Here is a 22,199-nt window from a genome sequence, read left to right on the forward strand (position 1 = left end):
CTGAGCTGTTGGGAAACTGCTTTTTCAATTATCTTACTTAAAAACGGGAGATTTGAGATCGGCCTGTAGTTGTTCATTTGTGTCTTGTCAAGATTGTCCTTTTTCAGTATAGGTTTGATTACAGCAGTTTTTAGTGATTCTGGAAACACACCTGATAATAAAGAAAAGTTGACGATCTGTAACAGGTCTGACTCTAAAGTCTTTGAGACCTTTTTGAAAAAACTTGTTGGCAGGACATCTAAACAGCAGGAGGAGGAGTTCAGTTGACCTAAGATGTCCTCCAGGTCTTTGCTGTTAATAGGTTGAAACTGTTTCATGGTGTTTAAACAGTTTTTTGGTGGACACAGTACATATCCTGGATCTGCTGTTGATGTACCAATTGCTTGTCTAATTTTTTGGATTTTTTCAGTGAAGAATTTGGCAAAGTCATTGCAGGCCATGGTCGAATGAAGTTCAGCTGCCACTGACACAGGAGGGTTTGTTAGCCTGTCAACTGTAGAAAATAAGACCCGAGCATTATGGCTGTTTTTAGTGATGATGTCAGAGAAGTAGGACCTCCTTGCATTCCTCAGTTGTAAATTATAATTGTGAAGTTTCTCTTTATAAATGTCACAATGAACCTGGAGGTTTGTTTTTCTCCATCTGCGCTCAGCTTTCCTACACTCTCTTTTTTCATTTTTCACCAGTGTGGAGTTTCTCCATGGAGACTTTTTCCTTCCAGAGATAACCTTCACCTTAATGGGAGCAATAGTGTCCATTACATTTAACATGTTAGCATTGAAGCTATTGACGAGCTCATTGACTGACCCTCTGGGCAGGTCAGGTGTTAATGGGAAGACCTGGTTAAAAATTGCACTACTGTGTTCAGTTATACACCGTTTTGTGATCACTGTTGTTGATATATTTATGTGGGCTGAGATTTTACTTTCAAAGAAAACACAGTAATGATCAGACACGCCCACATCAGACACAGTAACCTTTGAAATGCTCAGGCCTTTGGAGATCAGTAGGTCAAGAGTGTGTCCTCTATTATGTGTGGCCTCTGTTACATGCTGAGTCAGCCCAAAGTTGCCCAGAGTGTTACTCAGGTCTTTAGTCCCTTTGTCCTGAGGGTTGTCCACATGAATGTTAAAATCCCCAGCAATAATTACACAGTCAAAATCAACACAGATCACAGACAGCAGTTCACTGAGGTCATTAAAAAAGTCTGTGCAGTATTTGGGAGGCCTGTAAACATTAAGAAACACAACTTTGGATGGGGCCTTCAGCTGTAAAGCCACATATTCAAAAGACTGAAAACTTCCAGGAGATAGCTGCTTACATTGAAATGATTCATTAAATAAGACAGCAACCCCTCCTCCTCTCCTGCTCGCCCTGACCTCATTGATAAAACTGTAGTTAGGAGGGGTCGTCTCGATGAGAACAGCTCCACTGTTACTTTGGTCCAACCAAGTTTCAGTTAAAAACATAAAATCAAGGCTGTGCTCAGTGATTAAATCATTAATTAAAAATGTTTTCCCAGCTAGAGATCTAATGTTTAATAAAGCCAACTTAAGTGTTTTAGAGGTATTACTTGTCCCCTCATGTTTGGGAGCAGTCTGTGGCACACAAGGTATGTTTACTATGTTTAAAGATCTTTTAGAGTGCAGCTCTCTGTGTTTTGACCAGGCCACATGTCTCCTGTCACCTAAAAGTACAGAAATTTTAAAACCTTCTAGTAAACAGGGTCCCAGCTTCTCCTGGGAAAAGTCATCACTGCCATAATCCTCACAGCCCGGACCCTTCACACATCACGCATCAGACTGCGGAGACAGGGCATGAAGAGGAACTAAGGGGGGCGAGGCTGGGCAATGTGACTTCGATTGCTCTGTTGAGGGTGGGGCTCGATGGCGAACCTTTGGCCGCTCTGGTGGGGGGTTTATGGGGGACAAAAAGGGATTGGGACGGGGGGTAGATCTGAGCCCAGCATTGACCCGCTCCATCATCTCCTCAGTGAATTTCAGGTGTGGGGAGGAGGGAGAAAGGGAGGGGGAGGAGGGTGATGGCCTGTCAGGGGTTTGGGGGACTGGGGAAGGTCGTGGTCCCTTGTCCTGGTCGTTGGTGTTGTTGAGAGAGTTGGAGGCAAATAGGGACCCCTCTTCTTGCCTTAGATGTCTCTCCTTTCTGAGGCTCTTCCTCAGATGCCATGGATGTCTCTCCTTTCTGAGGCTCTTCCCGGGTGGGGGCAAATGGAGCTCCTCCTCAAGGTTTCTGCTGGGCTTTGTCTGTTCTTGGAGTACTGTTTGTTCCTCTTTATGAGATAACTCCTCGTTTATCTCAGCCTTGGCACCAAGCACGGATGGATGACGTATGGAATAAAACAAGTTGGAGGTGAACAGTTTCACCCCTGACTTGTTAAAATTAAATCCATTTGCTTTGAACAGATGCCTGCGTTCCCAAAAAGTATTAAAGTTGTCGATAAAATGCACTGAGTGGTCAGCACATGCTGATATAAGCCATTTATTCAGTGTAAACAACCTGCTGAATCTCTCGTCTCCTCCTCTGACTGGCGGTACAGGTCCACTGATGAATACAGCTGCATTCAGAGAGTTTACAGTATTTAATAATCCAGTAAAGTCCCGTTTCAGAACCTCCGACTGTTGTTTGGACACATCGTTTGACCCTGTATGCAGAACAATGTTTGTCACAGTTGGATATTCATCTGCAATTTGAAGAATTCTCTCCTTCAGGTTGTTGACCATATCGTTAGGAAAGCAGAGGACTTTAGTGTTCTTACCGCACATCCTTTGTACATCCTTTACGGCAGAGTCACCCACAATCAGAGTTTCAGGCCTAGCCTTTAGCTTTCCCTGTGGCCTTTCACTTTTCAACAGATTTTCAGACCTTATTTCGCTGCTTTTAGATGGATGGTTGTCCGATATAGATCCAGGGTCCTTTGATAGTGGAGCAAATCTGTTCTGCAGTTTCACATTCAGTTGTTTTGGAGGTTTGTTGTTAACCTTCCTATTCACGGTTGTCCAGTCCTGTTTCCTCCCGTATACAGGGGTAGAAGAGCTTCTCTGTCTCGTAGGAAGTGAAGGCCAGTCGGTTTCAGAGATTTCAGCTCGCTGTGCCCTGCCTGTGATACGTCCTCCCCCTTCCAGGAGACATGATTTATGTCTTGGTTTTGCACCAAGACAGTCTAAGGGGGGATTATCACTTGAGGATTTATAATAATGCACAGAGTCTACTTTCTTGGTCATGTTATCTGTGCTCCTTAGCTGTGTACTAGCTTGCTCATCGCCATTGTTTTGAATCAAAGGCAAGGTTGTTTCATTTCCACACAGTCCATTTACCTCCACGTTTACTTCTAAGCGATGAATTTTTGTCTCCAGTACTGCAATCTTCTGCAGGAGGCTGTGGTAGTCATCTGTGGAGAGGGAAGGCATCTTGTTGCTAGTTAGCCTAGCGGTTAGCACCTTTCCAGGCTATTGAGGCTGCTCGGTGCCCAGACGCTGTAATCAGGCTTCAGCTGTGTCTAGGCCACAGACACACGGAGCGCTGAGGATAAGGTAACCATAAAATGTTGCTGTTTCTGTTAAGAACACTCTAGTCCTAATGATCTACAAGTGTCCAGAAGTTATCGCAGGTAAGCTCACACGGAAAAAAGGGAAAAAATCAGCATAAAAATCAATAAAAATCAATATAAGAAGCAAAGCATTCAAGAGCAAAGAGATGAAGCGTCCACACTCACAAAGGGGAGGAGCAAAAAGTAAAACCACAGACTGTATATAAGTGATGGATGCAGTGGTGTCTTTGATTAAAATCCTATTTAATGGCCAGCAGGAAGTGACTCCAAAAAGATCCCAGAGATGCTGAGCACTTGTTGGCCCTTTTGCCTTCACTCTGTGGTCCATCTCATCCCAAACCATCTTGATTGGGTTTAGGTCAGGTGACTGTGGAGGCCAGCACTCACTCCCCTCATTGGTCAAATAGCCCTTACACACTTGACGTGTGTTTGGGGTCATTGTCCTGTTAAAAAATAAACAATGGCCCAACTAAACGCAAACTTGTTGGGATGGCATGTCGTTGCAGGATGCTGTGGTAGCCATGCTGGTTCAGTGTGCCTTCAGTTTTTAATAAATCACCAGCAAAGCACCCCCACACCTCCTCCTCCATGCTTCACGGTGGGAACCATGCATGTAGAGACCATCAGTTCACCTTTTCTGCATCGCATAAGACATGCCAGGTGGAAACAAAGATCTCAAATTTGGACTCATTAGGCCAAAGCAAAGATTTCCACTGGTCTAATCTCCATTCCTTGTGTTTCTTGTGACCAAACAAATCTCTTCTGCTTGTTGCTTTTCCTTAGTAGTTTTTTCTGACCACAAAGGCCTGATTTGTGTGAATCAGGCCTTTGTGGTCAAATGTGGTCTCCTCTGAACAGTGGATGTAGAGATGTGTCTGCTACTGGAACACTGTGTGGCATTTACAGTGGCTTGCAAAAGTATTCGGCCCCCTTGAACTTTTCCACATTTTGTCACATTACAGCCATAAACATGAATCAATTTTATTGGAATTCCACGTGAAAGACCAACACTAAGTGGTGCACACGTGAGAAGTGGAACGAAAATCATACATGATTCCAAACATTTTTTATAAATAAATAACTGCAAAGTGGGGTGTGCGTAATTATTCAGCCCCCTGAGTCAATACTTTGTAGAACCACCTTTTGCTGCAATTACAGCTGCCAGTCTTTTAAGGTCTGTCTCTACCAGCTTTGCACATCTACAGACTGAAATCTTTGCCCATTCTTCTTAGCAAAACAGCTCCAGCTCAGTCAGATTAGATGGGCAGCGTTTGTGAACAGCAGTTTTCAGATCTTGCCACAGAGTCTCGATTGGATTTAGATCTGGACTTTGACTGGGCCATTCTAACACATGGATATGTTTGCTTTTAATCCGTTCCATTGTTGCCCTGGCTTTATGTTTAGTGTCGTTGTCCTGCTGGAAGGTGAACCTCCGCCCCAGTCTCAAGTCTTTTGCAGACTCCAAGAGGTTTTCTTCCAAGATTGCCCTGTATTTGGCTCCATCCATCTTCCCATCAACTCTGACCAGCTTCCCTGTCCCTGCTGAAGAGAAGCACCCCCAGAGCATGATGCTGCCACCACCATATTTGACAGTGGGGATGGTGTGTTCAGACTGATGTGCAGTGTTAGTTTTCCACACATAGCGTTTTGCATTTTGGCCAAAAAGTTCCAATTTGGTCTCATCTGACCAGAGCACCTTCTTCCACATGTTTGCTGTGTCCCCCACATGGCTTGTGGCAAACTGCAAACGGGACTTCTTATGGTTTTCTGTTAACAATGGCTTTCTTCTTGCCATTCTTCTATAAAGACCAACTTTGTGCAGTGCACGACTAATAGTTGTCCTATGGACAGATTCCCCCACCTGAGCTGTAGATCTCTGCAGCTCGTCCAGAGTCACCATGGGCCTCTTGGCTGCATTTCTGATCAGCGCTCTCCTTGTTCGGCCTGTGAGTTTAGGTGGACGGCCTTGTCTTGGTAGGTTTACAGTTGTGCCATACTCCTTCAATTTCTGAATGATGGCTTGATCAGTGCTCCGTGGGATGTTCAAGGCTTGGGAAATCTTTTTGTAACCTAAGCCTGCTTTAAATTTCTCAATAACTTTATCCCTGACCTGTCTGGTGTGTTCTTTGGACTTCATGGTGTTGTTGCTCCCAATATTCTCTCAGACAACCTCTGAGGCCATCACAGAGCAGCTGTATTTGTACTGACATTAGATTACACACAGGTGCACTCTATTTAGTCATTAGCACTCATCAGGCAATGTCTATGTGCAACTGACTGCACTCAGACCAAAGGGGGCTGAATAATTACGCACACCCCACTTTGCAGTTATTTATTTGTAAAAAATGTTTGGATTCATGTATGATTTTCGTTCCACTTCTCACGTGTGCACCACTTTGTGTTGGTCTTTCACCTGGAATTCCAATAACATTGATTCATGTTTGTGGCTGTAATGTGACAAAATGTGGAAAAGTTCAAGGGGGCCGAATACTTTTGCAAGCCACTGTATCTGGGCTCTAATCTGAGGTCCTGTTAACTTGTGATTTCTGAGGCTGGTGACTCGGATGAATTTATCCTCAGCAGCAGAGGTGACTCTTGGTCTTCCTTTCCTGGGCCGGTCCTCATGTGAGCCAGTTTCATTGTAGCACTTGTAGCACCTGGTTTTTGCGACTGCACTTGAGGACACATTGAAAGTTTTAGCAATTTTCCAGACTGACTGAGCTTCAGCTCTTAAAGTAATGATGAACTGTTGTTTCTCTTTACTTAGCTGATTGGTTCTTAAGAAAGGCACACCTGTAAAGCGAAAACCATTTCAGGTAACTACATCATGAAGCTCATTGAGAGAAGGTCAAGGGTTTGCAGCGCTGTCAACAAAGCAAAGGGCTTTGTTGACAGCGCTACTTTGAGGAATCTAAAATATAAAACATATTTAGAGTTATTTATCAATTTTTATTTGCTACACAATTCCATATATCTTGCTTCATATATTTGATGTCTTCAGTGAGTATCTACAATGTGTGTCCAAACTTTTGACTGCTAGTGTGTGTGTATGTAAGCATACGTAACTTGACGAGCAGGCTATGATATAAGCCAGAGCTATGACAAATCTTTTGACAGCTTAAGTTATGCAGCCAGCCTTGAATAATTCATTATCAGACATTGGGTTAGGTATGATAACTGACTCACACTCTTAAGGCATTCATTCCATTGAGATCATTAAAGTCCATGCATGCATGAATCTGGGGGACTGGAGCAACCACTTTGAAGAATGTGAGCAATACAGGATGAGAGAGCCAATGATTGAATGAGATGAGCAGGAATAGATGGATCAATAGATGCATATAAAGGGAGATTGCTTAAATAACTGGGGACAATGACATTTTATAATTTGCACATTAATAAAGCATGCCCAATGTAAATGCTCTTGCCAGACCTTGAAGCACTACTCAGACATAAATACAAACTGCCTCTCAGTGCTAGAGGCTCATGGAAAGTCACATACTTCTCCGAGGCAGTACACTGAAGTTGTAAATCAGAATAATTAACTGACAAAAAAAACATATTTGTGCATATTGTGTCATCATTAAATATATGGCTCAATAAAATCTCATTTATTGTGACACAGACATGTGAAAAATAAAGTTTTCATAACATAATAAAAGAATAGCAGCCAAATCAGAATCAGAATCAGAATCAGAATGGGTTTATTGCCAGATGTTGAGGTTTACAACATTAGGAAATTGCTGCGGTGCTTCAGTGCAGACAATAAGAATTAAAGTGCTATGTAGAAAGAAAGATATGTGCATGAGATATACATGAGATATATACATGAGAATAAGAATTATGAGTGCTACGTAGAAAGATATATACATGAGTGCAGGTGGTGATCAGTGCCAAACATATATACATGAGAGTAAGAGTTATGAGTGCTACGTAGAAAGATATATACATGAGTGCAGGTGGTGATCAGTGCCAGACATGAAATGATGCAGTGACACAGCGTAGGGTCATGTGTTAGTGGCGGGGACAGTCATGTGGTTATTGTTCATGTGTCCAACAGCAGAGGGGAAGAAACTGTTCTTGTGGCGAGAGGTTCTGGTGCGAATGGACCGGAGCCTCCTGCCTGAGGGGAGCAGGTCAAACAGACTGTGTCCAGGGTGAGAAGGGTCAGCTGAGATCCGGGCTGCACGCCGCAGAGTCCTGGAGGTGTACAGGTCCTGCAGAGATGGGAGTCTGCAGCCAATCACCTTCTCAGCAGAGCGCACAACACGCTGCAGTCTCTGTTTGTCCCTGATAGTGGCTCCAGCGTACCACACGGTGATGGAGGAGGAGAGGATGGACTCGATGATTGCAGTGTAGAATTGCATCATCGTCCGTGTTGGCAGGTTGAATTTCTTCAGCTGCCTCAGGAAGTACATCCTCTGCTGGGCTTTCTTGATGACGGAGGTGATGGTGGGCTCCCACTTCAGGTCCTGGGTGATGGTGGTACCCAGGAAGCGGAATGAGTCCACAGAGGTGATGGGGGTGTCAGTCAGGATGATGGGGGGGAGTGGGGCTGTGTGCTTCCTGAAGTCCACAATAATCTCCACTGTCTTCTGGGCATTCAGCACCAGGTTGTTGTGGCTGCACCAAGACACCAGACGTTCAACCTCCCTCCTGTAGGCAGACTCATCCCCGTCAGAGATGAGCCCAATGACGGTGGTGTCATCTGCGAACTTGATTAGCTTGACAGACTGGTGGGTGGAGGTGCAGCAGTTGGTGTACAGGGAGAAGAGCAGAGGAGAAAGAACACAGCCCTGAGGGGAGCCGGTGCTGATGGTCCGGGAGTCCGAGACATTCTTTCCCAGCCTCACGTGCTGCTTCCTGTCCGTCAGGAAGTCAGTGATCCACCGGCAGATGGGATCAGGCACATTCATCTGGGAAAGCTTGCCTCGGAGATGGTCTGGAAGGATGGTGTTGAAGGCAGAGCTGAAGTCCACAAACAGGATCCTGGCGTAGGTTCCTGGGGAGTCCAGATGCTGCAGGATGAAGTGTAGGGCCATGTTGATGGCGTCGTCTACAGACCTGTTGGCTCTATATGCAAACTGCAGGGGGTCCAGGAGGGGGGCCGTGAGGGTCTTGAGATGGGAGAGAACTAGGCGCTCAAATGACTTCATGACCACAGATGTCAGAGCCACGGGTCTGTAGTCATTTAGTCCAGTGATCCTAGGTTTCTTGGGGACAGGGATTATGGTAGAGGACTTGAAGCAGGCAGGCACATGACATGCCTGCAGTGAGGAGTTGAAGATGCCAGAAAACACTGGGGCCAGCTCGTTTGCACAGTGTCTGAGGGTGGCAGGAGACACACCGTCTGGGCCGGGAGCTTTCCGAGCATTCAGACTCCTAAACTGCTTCCTCACATCTGCTTCATGAATATGAAGAGTTGTGGTCGGAGGAGGTGGTGTGAAATCCTCTTTTGTGTGGGGTGAGGGGGCGGGTGTTGCAGGTAAACAGTTTGAAGGTGGTGATGGCTCTATGGAGGGGGGAGAGGTGGGGGAATGAGTGTCCAAAGTGCCTCTATTGTTGGGGTCGTTGGAGGTGTGAAGGCTGCCTGATGGCTCATCAAAACGACAGTAGAAGTCGTTAAGGGTGTTGGCTAAGAGCAAGTCATCAGTGGAGTGGGGGGTTTTAGGCTTGTAGTTTGTAATATTCCTAAAACCTTTCCACACAGAGGCCGAGTCATTCTCTGAGATCTGCTGCTGCATCTTCTCAGAGTGCTGATGTTTGGCAATGTCCACTTCTTTAGTGAACCTGTACTTGGCCTCTCTGTAGCAGTCCCTGTCTCCGCTTCTGCTACTAATGCTACTAATCAACTGCGTTTGATTGGCTGATAACCAGCCAGTGTGAGCATCTCTTAAAAAAAACTAAAGTTTTGGCAGTTTGCTGGTCTGGAGCATTCAGGTGTGTTAACACAATGTCTCAGTCTCCTCAGGCGTGGATACCCAGTCAATTCCACCAAAGGTCAGGCTATGCAATGCTCAGAGAAACTACAAAAACAAAACAAAGAGCTACAGCTACAGTTAGCATGTTAAATGTTAAAGTTCATGACAGTACAATTAGAAAAAAATGGTGCCAGGAGAAAGTTTCTTCTCTTCAAAAAGTTCATGCCATTATGGCTTAAGCTTATAAAACTGCATCTGAACAAGCCAAAAGACCTCTGGAACAATGTCCTCTGGAGAGATGAGATCAAAGTGAAGATGCCTGGTCATAACAGAGAAAACTAAACATATCAGCACAAACACTTGATCGAAACTGTTGAGCACGGTGGTGGCGTAGTGATGAGTTGACCTTGTTGGAGCCACAGGACCTTTACACCTTGCAGTCACTGAGTCAACCATGAACTCCTCTGCATACGAAAGTATTCTAGAGTCAAATGTGAGGCTAAATGTGGGGACAGTTAAAGTCTGACCCAAACTAGAACGTGCAACAGGACAATGATCCCTAAACACAGCAACAATGGCCGAAAAAGAAAAGAATCAAGGTGTTTCCTGTGATCCAGTCAAAGTCGAGACCTCAACTCAAATCCTGAGGCAGTTGTCAGCACACACCGCACACCCATTCTTCATAAAAGAATGAAGATAAAAACACTGTAAATAAACATTGAACGGCATTGCAAGATGGTTGCAAAGAGGAGTGGCAATAACAACAAAATAAAGAAAGCAATAACAATTGCTGACAAGGTGGTTCTAAAAGCCACTAAATCGTGGGGTGTTCTTAGCTTTTCGGATGCAATGAGTCCTGTGAAAACTTTTTTTTTCACTTTGCTGTATGAGAAAGCCACAATTTCTGCGAGTTAGATGAGAAGATGAATGCTGCTTTACTTTTTTGCACCCTAAGTCGTGCAGCTACACAGCAAAACGCTGACTAAAGGGAGGATAATAAGGTGATAACGTCAAGTTGTATTATTTATTGGTCTCCTGGAATACACCATGCACAGCAAAGGAACTATACTCTTATAAAAATGGAGCTTCCTGTTCAGAAAAAGTGTTACAAATTATTTCCAAATTTAATTTAATTTAAATGAGGATGTTCTGGGTTAGCTGGGAGCTGAGTCCAAACCGGCTACAGCACTGAATTAGAGAAAGGGAAGAAAATGGATGGACTTCCAGCAACTGTTAAAAGACTTTATGATATATAAAAGTTTAATTTGCTTGCTGCTGGTAGTGGGGAAACACATTTCTTCCTAGCAACCTGTAATTGTCACGTGGTTGCCGACCTGTCTCGAGGCCTGAGTCACCTGGGATTCAATAGTATCAAACTTCTGATCTAACTGATGGCAAAACAGTGATGTTTATTTCCCCAAATGCTGGCAATTCTTTTAAAGAGCTTGTTTCTTTTATTTTTTATGATTGCTGGGAGGCAAAACTGTAAATATAAGCTTTGGTTATTGGCTGAAAGAAAAAGTTGCTGAGTGAAGTCGTGCATTCATTTCTTTCACTCCAAATTTAGTTCGCCGCCACCTACAAACAAACATTGTAAGTAAATCAGTTCAAACATTATTTTCACTCACCCATCCATCATGGCCATTATTTTTCCACAATATGTAGGAGGAAATGTATGTTTCTGTATAAAGGCCATATGGTGCTGCTGACTGCAGAAGGGCATATCAATCAGTGAAGTGTAATTTTGTGGCTGTGCTTAGCTAAAGGCAGCTGCGAAGCCGGCGAAAGCATGTTTTTGCTGACTATGAGCTCAGAAAAGCCCAGCATGACAGACTCATGTTCCCAGCAGCTGTTTTTTTCTGCGTTTGTTTTTTTCTCTCCTAATGTACAGCTTTATGAACAACGGACCACGGTGAAGCTTGAGATGTAACAAGTGTGAAGCCGCGTTACTCATACAAAGCCGGGTAGACGGGCACTGACAGCAGCCACGCTGGTGCTGTCTCCTTCTTGTCAGTTTTTACCAGGTGTGCTGCCGTAGAAACCAGCTGTAATAACACCTGATCATTCAAGCTGGTCTGTCAGGCAGCAGGAGAGGGAGAAGCTCAATAATTTCACATGTAAGAATCCGGCGATTCTGAAGAGTGTGACAGAATATAATGGGATTTGATGAATCACTTCACCCAGAAAAATAGCCTTGTACATTTGAAATGATTAAATGGAAGAATGAAGGAAAGAATATATTAATATTTAATAGCAGTGAGCCTATTTTGAAAAAGAACAAAGGTAGGGTTTCAAATGAGGCTACATTAGGAGATTGTACTGGGACTCTTAAACTTTCAGGGTGATGTGATAGAAAAATCCCACAATGGGTATTTTTGGAAAATGAAATAACAAAAATGGTTACCACATTTGTAATTACTGACAATGATGTTTTAAAACAAAGCAATCCAAATATCTGTTTGGATACAGCGCTGGTATTGACACCAGTGCTGGTATTGGTATCAGATCGATACTAACCCGATAGGATCAATATTTCTTTCTGTCCTCTAAGCTTAGTAAGTAAGCTCAGTCCTGTATTTACGTGGTATTGGACCAAAACTAAAATTTGCAGTATCGCTTAGCACTAAATAAAGGCACCCTGACAATTTTTATTCAAGCCTAGCAGTTCTTCTGTAGTGTTCTTCCAAGTTTAGCTCCTGTAAACTGTCAGTAGGAATGTGTAGGACTGTGTAGCATGTATGCATGAATGCATCTGAGTCCAAAGCAGCAACACCCAAGAGCTAAAAGATGGCACACTAGGGACAACAGGAGTTGGAGACCCAGGCATAACCACATGCATTTATTGCAACTGTGCGCCTTTGACATGGTTGCTTTGAAGATGGGTTAGGGTCCACAGCCACTCCCAGCCAGTTGTCATTGTCAAAGTGCCTTTGGCGCATCAAGGTGGAAATAAAACGACAACAAGATTCAGTCTGCTGTCCGTTTGAGATTGAGTGGAGTTGAGTGGCAATTGCATGCAATCTGTTTGTGATAATGCAGCAGTTAACTGTGAAAAGCCAGCAACAATCTGCTGCTGTCTATGATTCACATTAACTAACTTCCATTCCCAGTCCAGCCAGAACCTCATAGATTTAAAACAGAAATTAAGAAAGTCATCCACAAATAGTGAGGTAGCTGCTGCAAAATGACCAAATCACTTTGCAACCCTGCGTTTATATAGGAATAACCAGAATGCAACAAGTTGGCAACTAGCTGAGTCGAGTCATCTATTGCAAAGAGATGCATCACAGACAAACTGTGCTTGAGTAATGCTTTAATGAATGTGTTGTTTATTCTAGGTTTTATATAAAAGATGGATATAGCCACCATTATGTGGTGTTGGCAGTCTCTCTGCATTTATCAACTGGATGGAAAGTATTTGTGAGACTGCAATCAGTTGGATTGCAGAGTCAAACTTGTGATTGAAAGTCTTCACCCAGAAGTTTAGGGTGTTGCACACTGAATCTCTGGGTATCCAACTAGTTGTGCAACTACTTACATTTGACCTCCAACGGCTAAAAAGTAGCAAAACTAAATTCAGCCCAGTCAGCTGATCATATGGGCAGCCACTAATCTTTCCTTGTTACAGCAGTTTGCTGTCTTATTTTACTCTAGTGTGACTGAGCTTCAAAATAAGTTAGTTTCCATAGTCTTCCATGCTAAAAGCATAAAGATACACCTTGCTAACATAGCAAGCTTGCTAGCATTAGCTGATAACTCTACCTTCTCTTCCAAATTTGCTCACTAATGGCTCTAAACACAAACTAAACAAACAAACAAAAAAATGTAACCAAAAAGCTAAATTTGATAAGTGACATGATGGTGGCTTTATCCATCTTTTATACACAACCTAGAGTAAGTAACATGTTCATAAAAGCATTCCTCCAAAGCACTACTACTCGGTCAAAAACTCCACAGGGAACCCGTGGAGCATTTTAACAAAGAAAACAATGTATTAATTCAAGCGTTATTTCTTTGAGAACCCTGACAGCACATTATCTTCAGCCTTGGTTCTTGATTTTTTTGTAAGCATTTTTCTGTCTCTGTTTGTTATGGATGCAGTCATTTTCTAGAAGATGACATCCACATTCTTAATCCCACATCCAAAGCTGTGATTAGCTTGGTTGTTACCGAGCCAAGGAACCAGCATTCAGACTTCTCCTTAATGGGAACAAAAGAGCTTAATCCAAGCCATGGAAATACACCCTCACCAAATGTACAGAATGCTTGCGGACAATTTTACCCCACGCTGTACTCATCATTTTTTTGAAATACTGGGAATAGATATATTTTTGCGCTGTTAATACAAAGCAAAAGAGTAGTTGCACAAAACCAAAATATCACTGAGCCTCTTTGCACTTTTAATCTCATGAAAACATAAAAGAATGGAGTAGAAAGAGTTTCCTGCAAATGCTGAATCACATCTTTGCACCTAAACGTGCGATGCTTGTCATGGTCCTGGGTCGTTGACCCAGCGTTTTGTGTTTTGTGACTATTTCCCTCTGTTCTAGTTATTCTGTGTCCTCCCCCCTTGTGTCCGGTTCGGGTTCTAGATTTCCTGTTTTACTTTGTAGGTCTGTGTCTCGTTATGCCCATTAAGTTCCAGCTGTGTCCCCTCCTGTGTGCCATTTCCTCATTACCTGGTGTGTGTATTTATAGTTGGTGTCTGCCTGTGCTCCTCGTCGGCTCGTCTGCACTCATCCGTGTATTTCTGCGTATCTCTGCATTCATCTGTGTTTCTTGGTATCCTGGTCCTTGGTCTGCGTCTCTCTGCTCCGCTCTCCGTTTTGTAAGATTTCAGGTTTGCTCTTTAGTTTCTCCCAGTTTAGGTTTGTCATTACTCATGCTTCATTGCCTGTTTTTGCCACTGCCACCGTGTAAATAAACTTCACTCGTATCATCAGTTTGCTGCATTTTGGGTCCTCCTTTTCCTCCACTCCACACGGCTCACTCCGCCAGCCGTGACAATGCTTTCTGCTTCTGCACTGTGTGCAAGGTTACAGAACTCATTACACACACATGCGGCGGTCGGCCTCATAGTTACATGGACACTTTCCCTCAGAGACGTGATCTGCTTACAGAGGAAACGGTTTCCTGTGCCCCTCCATTTTCCTTTTGGCCTTATGCCGTGATAGTATTCTGTTTTTGTTTTATTTTCTGCTCATTCCCCAGGCGCTAGGCAGGCCTGTCACATCCCCACCACAATCCAGGTGTAATAACGTGTGAACTGCACAACAAAACCGCTCAGACTCAGCCCCTGAGCGGCTTAGGGAACCCCGATAAACCCTGCTACTGATAACACTGACAGCGACAGCCTGCCACAGCACATTCACGCACAATGTAAGCCTAACACACGCACACAGGCCGCAAACATTACATGTTTGTTTGCAGCACCCGTTTGGAGGCGTCTACTGAACCATAATTATTATAGTTCTAATATTATATAAGAATATAAAACAATCTCTCCTTTTTACCCTTTTAAATGTTTTCTCATATAATTTAAGTATCGTGTGTGACTTTGCCTCATATAGTAACACCTTTTTTTTTTGTGCAACTGACATTTAGCCAATCACAACCCAGCACACAGCACAACATGTTTGCTGAAGTCACTTTTGAAATACTGATAATTTTGAAGCATCAAGTGCAGAAACTGTAGACACACTGTTGACCAAAATTATTAATATGCGTTTAATCTGGCTTCCATTTATAGCTGAATTTGTCTGTGCGAGAGCCAATGAAATGAAAAGGGAACAAGCAAATAAAGACACGAGCACTGACAGCTGGACGATAGCAGTCGTTAAAGCCGCTCTCTGACGCGTTTCCTCGACTGTAACTGAAAACACGTTTTCATCTTCATCTTCTTTTCACCTTCAAAACTATTTAGCCCACAGCTTTACGTATGACGAAGCTCCAGTAACGCAAAGCAAGCAGATGTGTGAGCTAACTCAAAGCTACTGCATGGCCAACATTAATGCAAAGCAAACACTTAATTCTTACATATGTTGATAGTTACTTGGACAAAATGTGCTCAATGTTCTCTGCTCTGGTGAAGGGACTTCCATATTTGCTCAGTTAAAATGTTTTCCTGCTGTCATTGGGCAGTACTTGTGTGTGGGTTTTATAATGTTAGTCATTAAAGTGTCATTTTGAGTCTGAACTATTTTACTATCTGGGTTTTGGTCTTTTATCAACAGCGTGACCTGCAGTATACCCCTAAAATATCACCTGTTATTAACATCTGATCTGTATCTGACACATCGTCTGGATGCTGACAGCCGACGCATACATTTACATATATTCCCGCAGCTTTTGTTGGCCTCTCTGTTGACCTTTCAGCTGATGTTATTTATTCAGAACGTGGTCACGCTGCGAGCCTCAGGTGTCACAATAATGATGTATTGATGATAACTGTGATATTTAAAAAATGAGGCATCCATAAATTAAAAATGCACGTGTCATGGATAACTGTGTTAATTGTCTCGGTCTGCCAAGCACTTTTACATTTTGATTTTGTAAATTTTTGATAAATCTTCTATAAATTCTGAAATCAGACCAGCTTTAAATACTGCAGTTACACCAAGCTAAGAACCAAAAGCAAAGTGCTCCTGACTGTTGTTGGCCTCATTTACATCCACAATTGCTGTGACTTGTTTGAACCTTTCCCTACAAGTTATTTAAACAGAAATCTAAAGCTGTTACAAGACATGCACTCATCTGTCACTACCTGTTGAACTAATCAGCCAGTTACATGGCAGCAACCCAATCCCAGTTTAGGTGTGTATACATGGTCAAAACAACCTGCTGACATTTAAAGTGATCATCAGAGTAGGGATGGGAAAATATCCCGTGAGCCATAGCTCTCTGGATGAAAATGTTTTGTTGCTTTGAGAGGTCAGCAGGTATTTAAGAGACTATTTAGAGCTAATACGAAGGCAACAGTAAGTCAAACGTTCTTCTGTATACCTAGAGTATAATGAGGTATGCAGAAGAGCATTTCTAAATGCACAAAATGTTGAAGCTGGACAGCAGCAGAAGACCACACTGGGTGCCACTTCTGTCAGCTAAGAAACTAAGGCTACAATTCACACAGGTTCACCAAAACAAGCCAATAAAAGATTTGAACAACAGATCTTATCTGATGAGGCTTGAGTTCTGCTGCTACATTTGAACAATAGGGTCAGAATTCAGCCTAAGCAACATAAAAGCAACAAGCAATCCCACCTTGTACCAGTGGTTCAGGCTGGTGGTGTAACGGTACATAGGATATTTTCTGGGACCCCTTAGTACCACTTGTGCATTGTTGGTAATGCCACAGCGTATGTTCTTCTAGCACCTTGTTAAATTAGTTCTTCAAAGAGTTAAGAAAGATCTGAAGGCAAAAGAAGGTCCAACAACCTTGTCCGGGTATGTTAAAGTGTCCATTATTTCAAACTAGCAGACCTTCGTCAGAGCATCACACATACTGAACTCACTCCCAGCCAAAAGTTAAGACTGAATGAGGAGTCTATACTACATTTTCTAAAGTCAGAAACCATGAAATTAAAAAATACTGTTGAACAAAAGCCTAATTGTTAAAAATCTGTCGCCACAAAGCTGACAGCTACCTTCAACATTTTCCGAGATTTGCTATCAAACTGTTATTAAACGGCTGACTTTGTACGTTTAAATATGCATGATGTGGACTGAGGTATCTCTGGGTTAAAAGAGAGTTGATTTTTCATTTTAAGCTTTCTCCTAAAATGAACGAAAGGAAATCAAGAAATTCCCTGGAGTCTCCCTGCTTCGTCTTGCTCCATTAATGTTGTATGAAAAAAAGACAAGACGATCCAACCTAAAAATACTCTTCTGCTCGGCTGGTAACGGGCATTTGAGGAGTCACTGTGAGTCACAAAGAACAGGTCCCCTGTTCTGTCACCGAGCATAGGTAATGACAAATAAAACCAGTGAAGTGTGTGAAGATCACTGACATCTGAAGCAGCTTCACAAAGACAGACAAGTTCGCTCAAAGTTACCGAAGTCTCTAAATTCCTACCCTTTGACAGTTTCTTGACAGCACCCCCATTGACAGCATTGTACAGTTATACTGTTGTATGGTTGGAGAAGCCCCTCTTTAAAATTCCACCTCTGTGGTTTTACCAATGGCCTGTTAAAGGTTAGGAGCAGAGGGGAATTCATGAATGAGAAAGTCAACATTACCATCATCCCAGACATCATTCACATGCGGCTGTTCAAGCATGAAGAGCTTCTGCTTATCAAAAGTCAACATTCATCCAATCTATTCACGCGTTTATCCCCCGTAGCTGATTCCGTTTATGATTAATGCTTACACGTGTTTAATCATGCCTCATTGAAGCCACTTATTGAAATTCTGTCACTGTGATCTGCTCTTATTATCAGCTTTTTGTAGCAAGGAGCATCATTTTAGGTTGGTTCGAGTCAGTGTTAAATATATGCAACTCAAAGAACGGATAGATAAATGTGATAAGTCAAAAGTGGAATTATCACACACAGTATTTTTTTACATCAGTTATTTCCTGTTTAACTTCTGCACCAACACACATATTTATTTTACTTTTGTTGTAAATGTTTTTTCCGCTTGTGTTTGAATGTACGCCACACTCGTCTTATTTCACGCAGATTCTAATATTAAACAAACTCTGGAGTTTCCTCCTTTTTTGTTACTTTATGCATTATTTGTGCAGGATTAAAGTACGCAGAATCTCTCGAGAGCATGGGAGTTGAATAAATCTGTATAAATAAATCATCAGTTGGTTCATGATAGTCAGTGTTCACTATTTGTAATGCTCCTTTCTGTGGTATCAAAACTGATTTGTGTGTGTGTTGTTCCTCCAAACCTCAAGACAGTAGCTTATGTATATAAGGAAGGGAATTTGAATTTCCAATAACCTTTCCTGCAATAGTACAGCAGATATGTTTATATGTTTTACAGCAGTTTCCAGCCAATAACAGCGCCTCAAAATGTACTTGCATAAGTTGTTCCTAGGATTCTTTTTTTCCAGTAAACATGTCCAATATCATTGCAAGTATGCAATTTTGATCATCACTGCTAATGTTTTGCATGCAAGATCAGATGGAATCAGTTTGGAAGTGAGAGTGAATTTTTTCAAGACTGATATTGAAAAAGAAGCAAAAACTTTAAGCTGAGGAGAGAAAGGCATGGCACACTGTCCACCCCTGCTATAATTTGAGTAAATATATGAAATCAAAGGATTATTTATTCAAATAATCATTAAGGAAAATGTCCTTGGTATAAAATGAATATGTACCTATTGAGTACATTTTGTTTGGCCTTTTGGATCCCTCCTCCTGATGAAACACCAGGAGACACTGCATGCTTTCATGTGATGGTTACATGTGGAGGCAGCCTGTGGTTTATGTCCTAGAGTCTCAGACTGTCCACCAAACACCAGAAATGAACGGCGAACAGCAGACTAGCTCTTTAGGTCTGTGGTGATACATGCTGGAGGGCTAATGGAAGCTTTCCTGGTGCTCTGTGGACTCTGTCCCCCTGTGGCATCTTTTTGATGGGTACTAAAGCTGCTGCCTCGGACCTTCTGATTCCTGGATGATCCAAACTTTAATTCTGCAGAAAGCACAGATGCATACCCTTTCTTGTTAGCTGGGTTAAATAATTTTGAAATCCAGGGCCAGTTCCTAATGAAGGGTAAGCTTTATATTTCTTTTGATAAGAAAAGCAGGTGGACAACTCCTCAAGTCTTAATGAAGTGGGTGAAATCCCTGCTTACTCAAACAGTGTGTCTAATGGATTTCCTCCTGCCAGCCTGCGCACTGGGACCGCCGGGCGACTGGAAGAAGTGATCAGAAACAATCTGCTCTGCTCTCACTTTAGAGTTGAACTGATTGCTGTTGACACAAAATGAAAAAAAATATCTAATTGAATCAGTGCTATCTCATGAGACTTCAACTGCACGGGCCTCGCAGAAAACACTGCATACTGAATATTATTAGACTTTTGAGTTTTCCGTAGCACTTTGCAGCAGGAAACAAAAATCGACACAAATGACATTTATTTTGTGTATTTATTCAACTTAGAGCTCAGAAAACAGATCTTGCGGTTACAGTGCATCGGCTCTCAGTCCAGGCTTTTAATTTACACCTTCAGGTCTGTGTTATGTAACTCTCTTAAGCAACTGTATGTGCTGATTGACAGCAATATTTGTGAGCCTAATGCACAGTGCAGCAATTTTGCAGTGAATGTGAGAACAGGTGAATAATAATAAAAGGCTGGGTTTTAATTGGTTTGACAGTCCCAGTAAAACACTCTGACTGAATGTGCTTATTTTCTTTTAAAACAGTGTTACTCTGAAGATGTTTAGTTTAAAGGAAAATCGCATGTCAGAGCATTTTGAATGAGTTCAGGTGGCACCATTACTTTATGAATAGATCTATGGTGACTTTTATAGCAGATCTAACAATTTGAAATGTTTTTCTCGCAGAGCAAGATGTCAAGGCTCATTTCGAGAGGCAAAAACTCGAGATGGCCAAAATCTCCAGTATGAACAAACAAAAAAAGCATTAGCTGGGCAATACACTGGCTGCCTGTCCAGGTCCTTTCACCCTATAACTACTGGATAGGCTCCAACCCTTGTGAATCTGAATAAGATAAAGAGAGGAAAATGGACTGTTGGTTGGACTCAATATGTCCATCAAGATTGAAAATTCCCTCCACAGGTCCCAGATCCAGAAGGATATGATTTCACATTTCAAGTTTATTTGTGACATAACATGTCGAAACTGTTCCAAAAAGTCCCAGCTCTAGATCAGGATTGACTCCAAACTTTAATCACTTGTGAGTTGGGCTAAGCCTCATCTCTGCTAAAAAGTTTTCATGCCAATCCATGTGCAACTTTTTAAGTGATCCTGTTTACAAACAAACAAGCCGGGCCAGTCACATAACCTCCTTGGCAAATGTAAGAAGGATTTTAAATCAAGTCCTGATTTCCAAGACCTTCATAATTAGGTTATACACTCATAAATTTTAAAAACAACAACAACAACAATAACAACACAGCAAGCTAGCTGAGAAAAGATAAAAACATTGCACTGAGAGTGGAAGGACCAGGACGTTAATCGGGGTTTGACAGCATGTTTTTTGCCCCTCTGGGCTCCATCCGTCCATTTTCTTAACCGCTTATCCAAGTTGGGATCATGAAGATTATCCCAGCTATCATAGGGCCCAAGGCAGGGCACACCCTGGACAGGTCGCCAGTCCATCAGGGAGCTAACACAGAGAGACAGACAACCACACACTCTTACATCAACAGCCAATTTAGAATCCCCAAGCATGGTCTGTGGACTGTGGGAGGAAGCCGGAACAATCCAAACTGCACACAGAAAGGCCGGCTGACTGCGCAGCACCACTGTGCTGCCTGGAGTCCATTAGCAAGTTAATTCAACCGTGCTTGAATGAGATGACTGATAAAGGGTGTGGCATGGTAAACTGAAGCATTTTGAGCAGACTGACATGTATCAGATACAACCTTTCAAGTACTTACAACACATTATCTATATCTATTAGACATAGAAACTCTGGTGTGTTATATGAGGAATCAGTGCTGTAAAGCTCAACTTATCATGGATACAGTGATGTAATAATAAATTGGCACCGGGAAAGCTATGATCCAATACGACTAATTTGGGTTTTAATGCATTGTAAACTTACAATAAGAGCCATGTACTCAGTGCATTAAACTCCTTTGGCCAAGTCTGAATTATCAAGTAGCCTATGCAAAATTATCTCTATATGCTGGCGTCTCAGGTAGGCGCTTGATGAATTTTTCATATGTTAAACAATAGTCTGGGCTTTGTTTCATTCATCATTGCTCATTCATTAAAGAATCGGCAAGCTTCAAGTGTCCTAGATCCCCATCAAGCACTTTGCATGTCCCCGGAGGAGCACTCTGTACAGTTTGGATATTTTAATCTTTTATTTTAAAAAATGTTTTCATAGATCCGAGTAAGTAAATAAGTCAGTGATATATAAAGTGCTGTAAATGTCCATTGCGCACAATAAAATTTAGAGGCTTCGGGGAAGGCATGTACTCACGGGTGCCATCAAAACGAGTGGCGATAGTATCCAAAAAGGTGTTCTGTGGCGCGATCAGACCCCGCATCACGGGCATCCGGGAGCGGGTCGAGCCTCGTCTTTCCCGGCGCTCTGAGCCATGGCTCTCGCTGGCGGTTGACACGAAGCCCGGCAGAAACCTCGAGGATGCCCCCGGCGCTCCTCCTAACCCCTGGAGGAGGGCGCCGAGCCGAGAAACCCGGGACTCCACGGTCCAAAGCTGACCACCGACCACCGAGCAGGTGATCTGGGCTTATAGGAGGAGAGAGGAGCCGCTGGAGGCTACAGGGGTGAGGACGGAGGGATGAAGGGGGGATGGAAGGACCACGGCGCGGATGGTCACATTTACGCACGGATGTACTGCATAGCCATCCCTCTTTCCTCCTCCCCTTCCCGCTCGCTCTTTCTCTCTGCCTCTCTAACACAAACACTTTATTCCTTTCCAGACACTCTCCTCTCAGGCTAAATGACCATTTCCACTCACAGTTTTCTTTTTTTCACCCAATTTTGGCCCCTCTACCATCGCACCCCTCCCTTTACCTCCTGTCTTTGAAATTCTATCAAT

At 42.8% G+C, this 22,199-nt stretch overlaps 1 protein-coding gene across 1 annotated transcript in view; it reads right to left on the minus strand.

Annotated features, from left to right (window-relative positions):
- LOC146642692 (voltage-gated delayed rectifier potassium channel KCNH8-like) overlaps nucleotides 1–21,929 on the minus strand; it is a 55,313-nt gene extending 33,384 nt beyond the window's left edge. Inside the window, exon 1 of the mRNA XM_085397606.1 lies at nucleotides 21,617–21,929. Within this exon, the coding sequence (XP_085253732.1) occupies nucleotides 21,617–21,692 (76 nt within the window). The 5' untranslated portion in view covers nucleotides 21,693–21,929. The remainder of the gene's footprint in view (nucleotides 1–21,616) is intronic.
- Nucleotides 21,930–22,199: the final 270 nt, after the last annotated feature.

This window comes from Rhamphochromis longiceps, linkage group LG23 (assembly GCF_057381845.1).
Source record: "Rhamphochromis longiceps isolate RC_006_pf linkage group LG23, R_longiceps_female_GT1.1, whole genome shotgun sequence".
NCBI lineage: Eukaryota > Metazoa > Chordata > Actinopteri > Cichliformes > Cichlidae > Rhamphochromis > Rhamphochromis longiceps.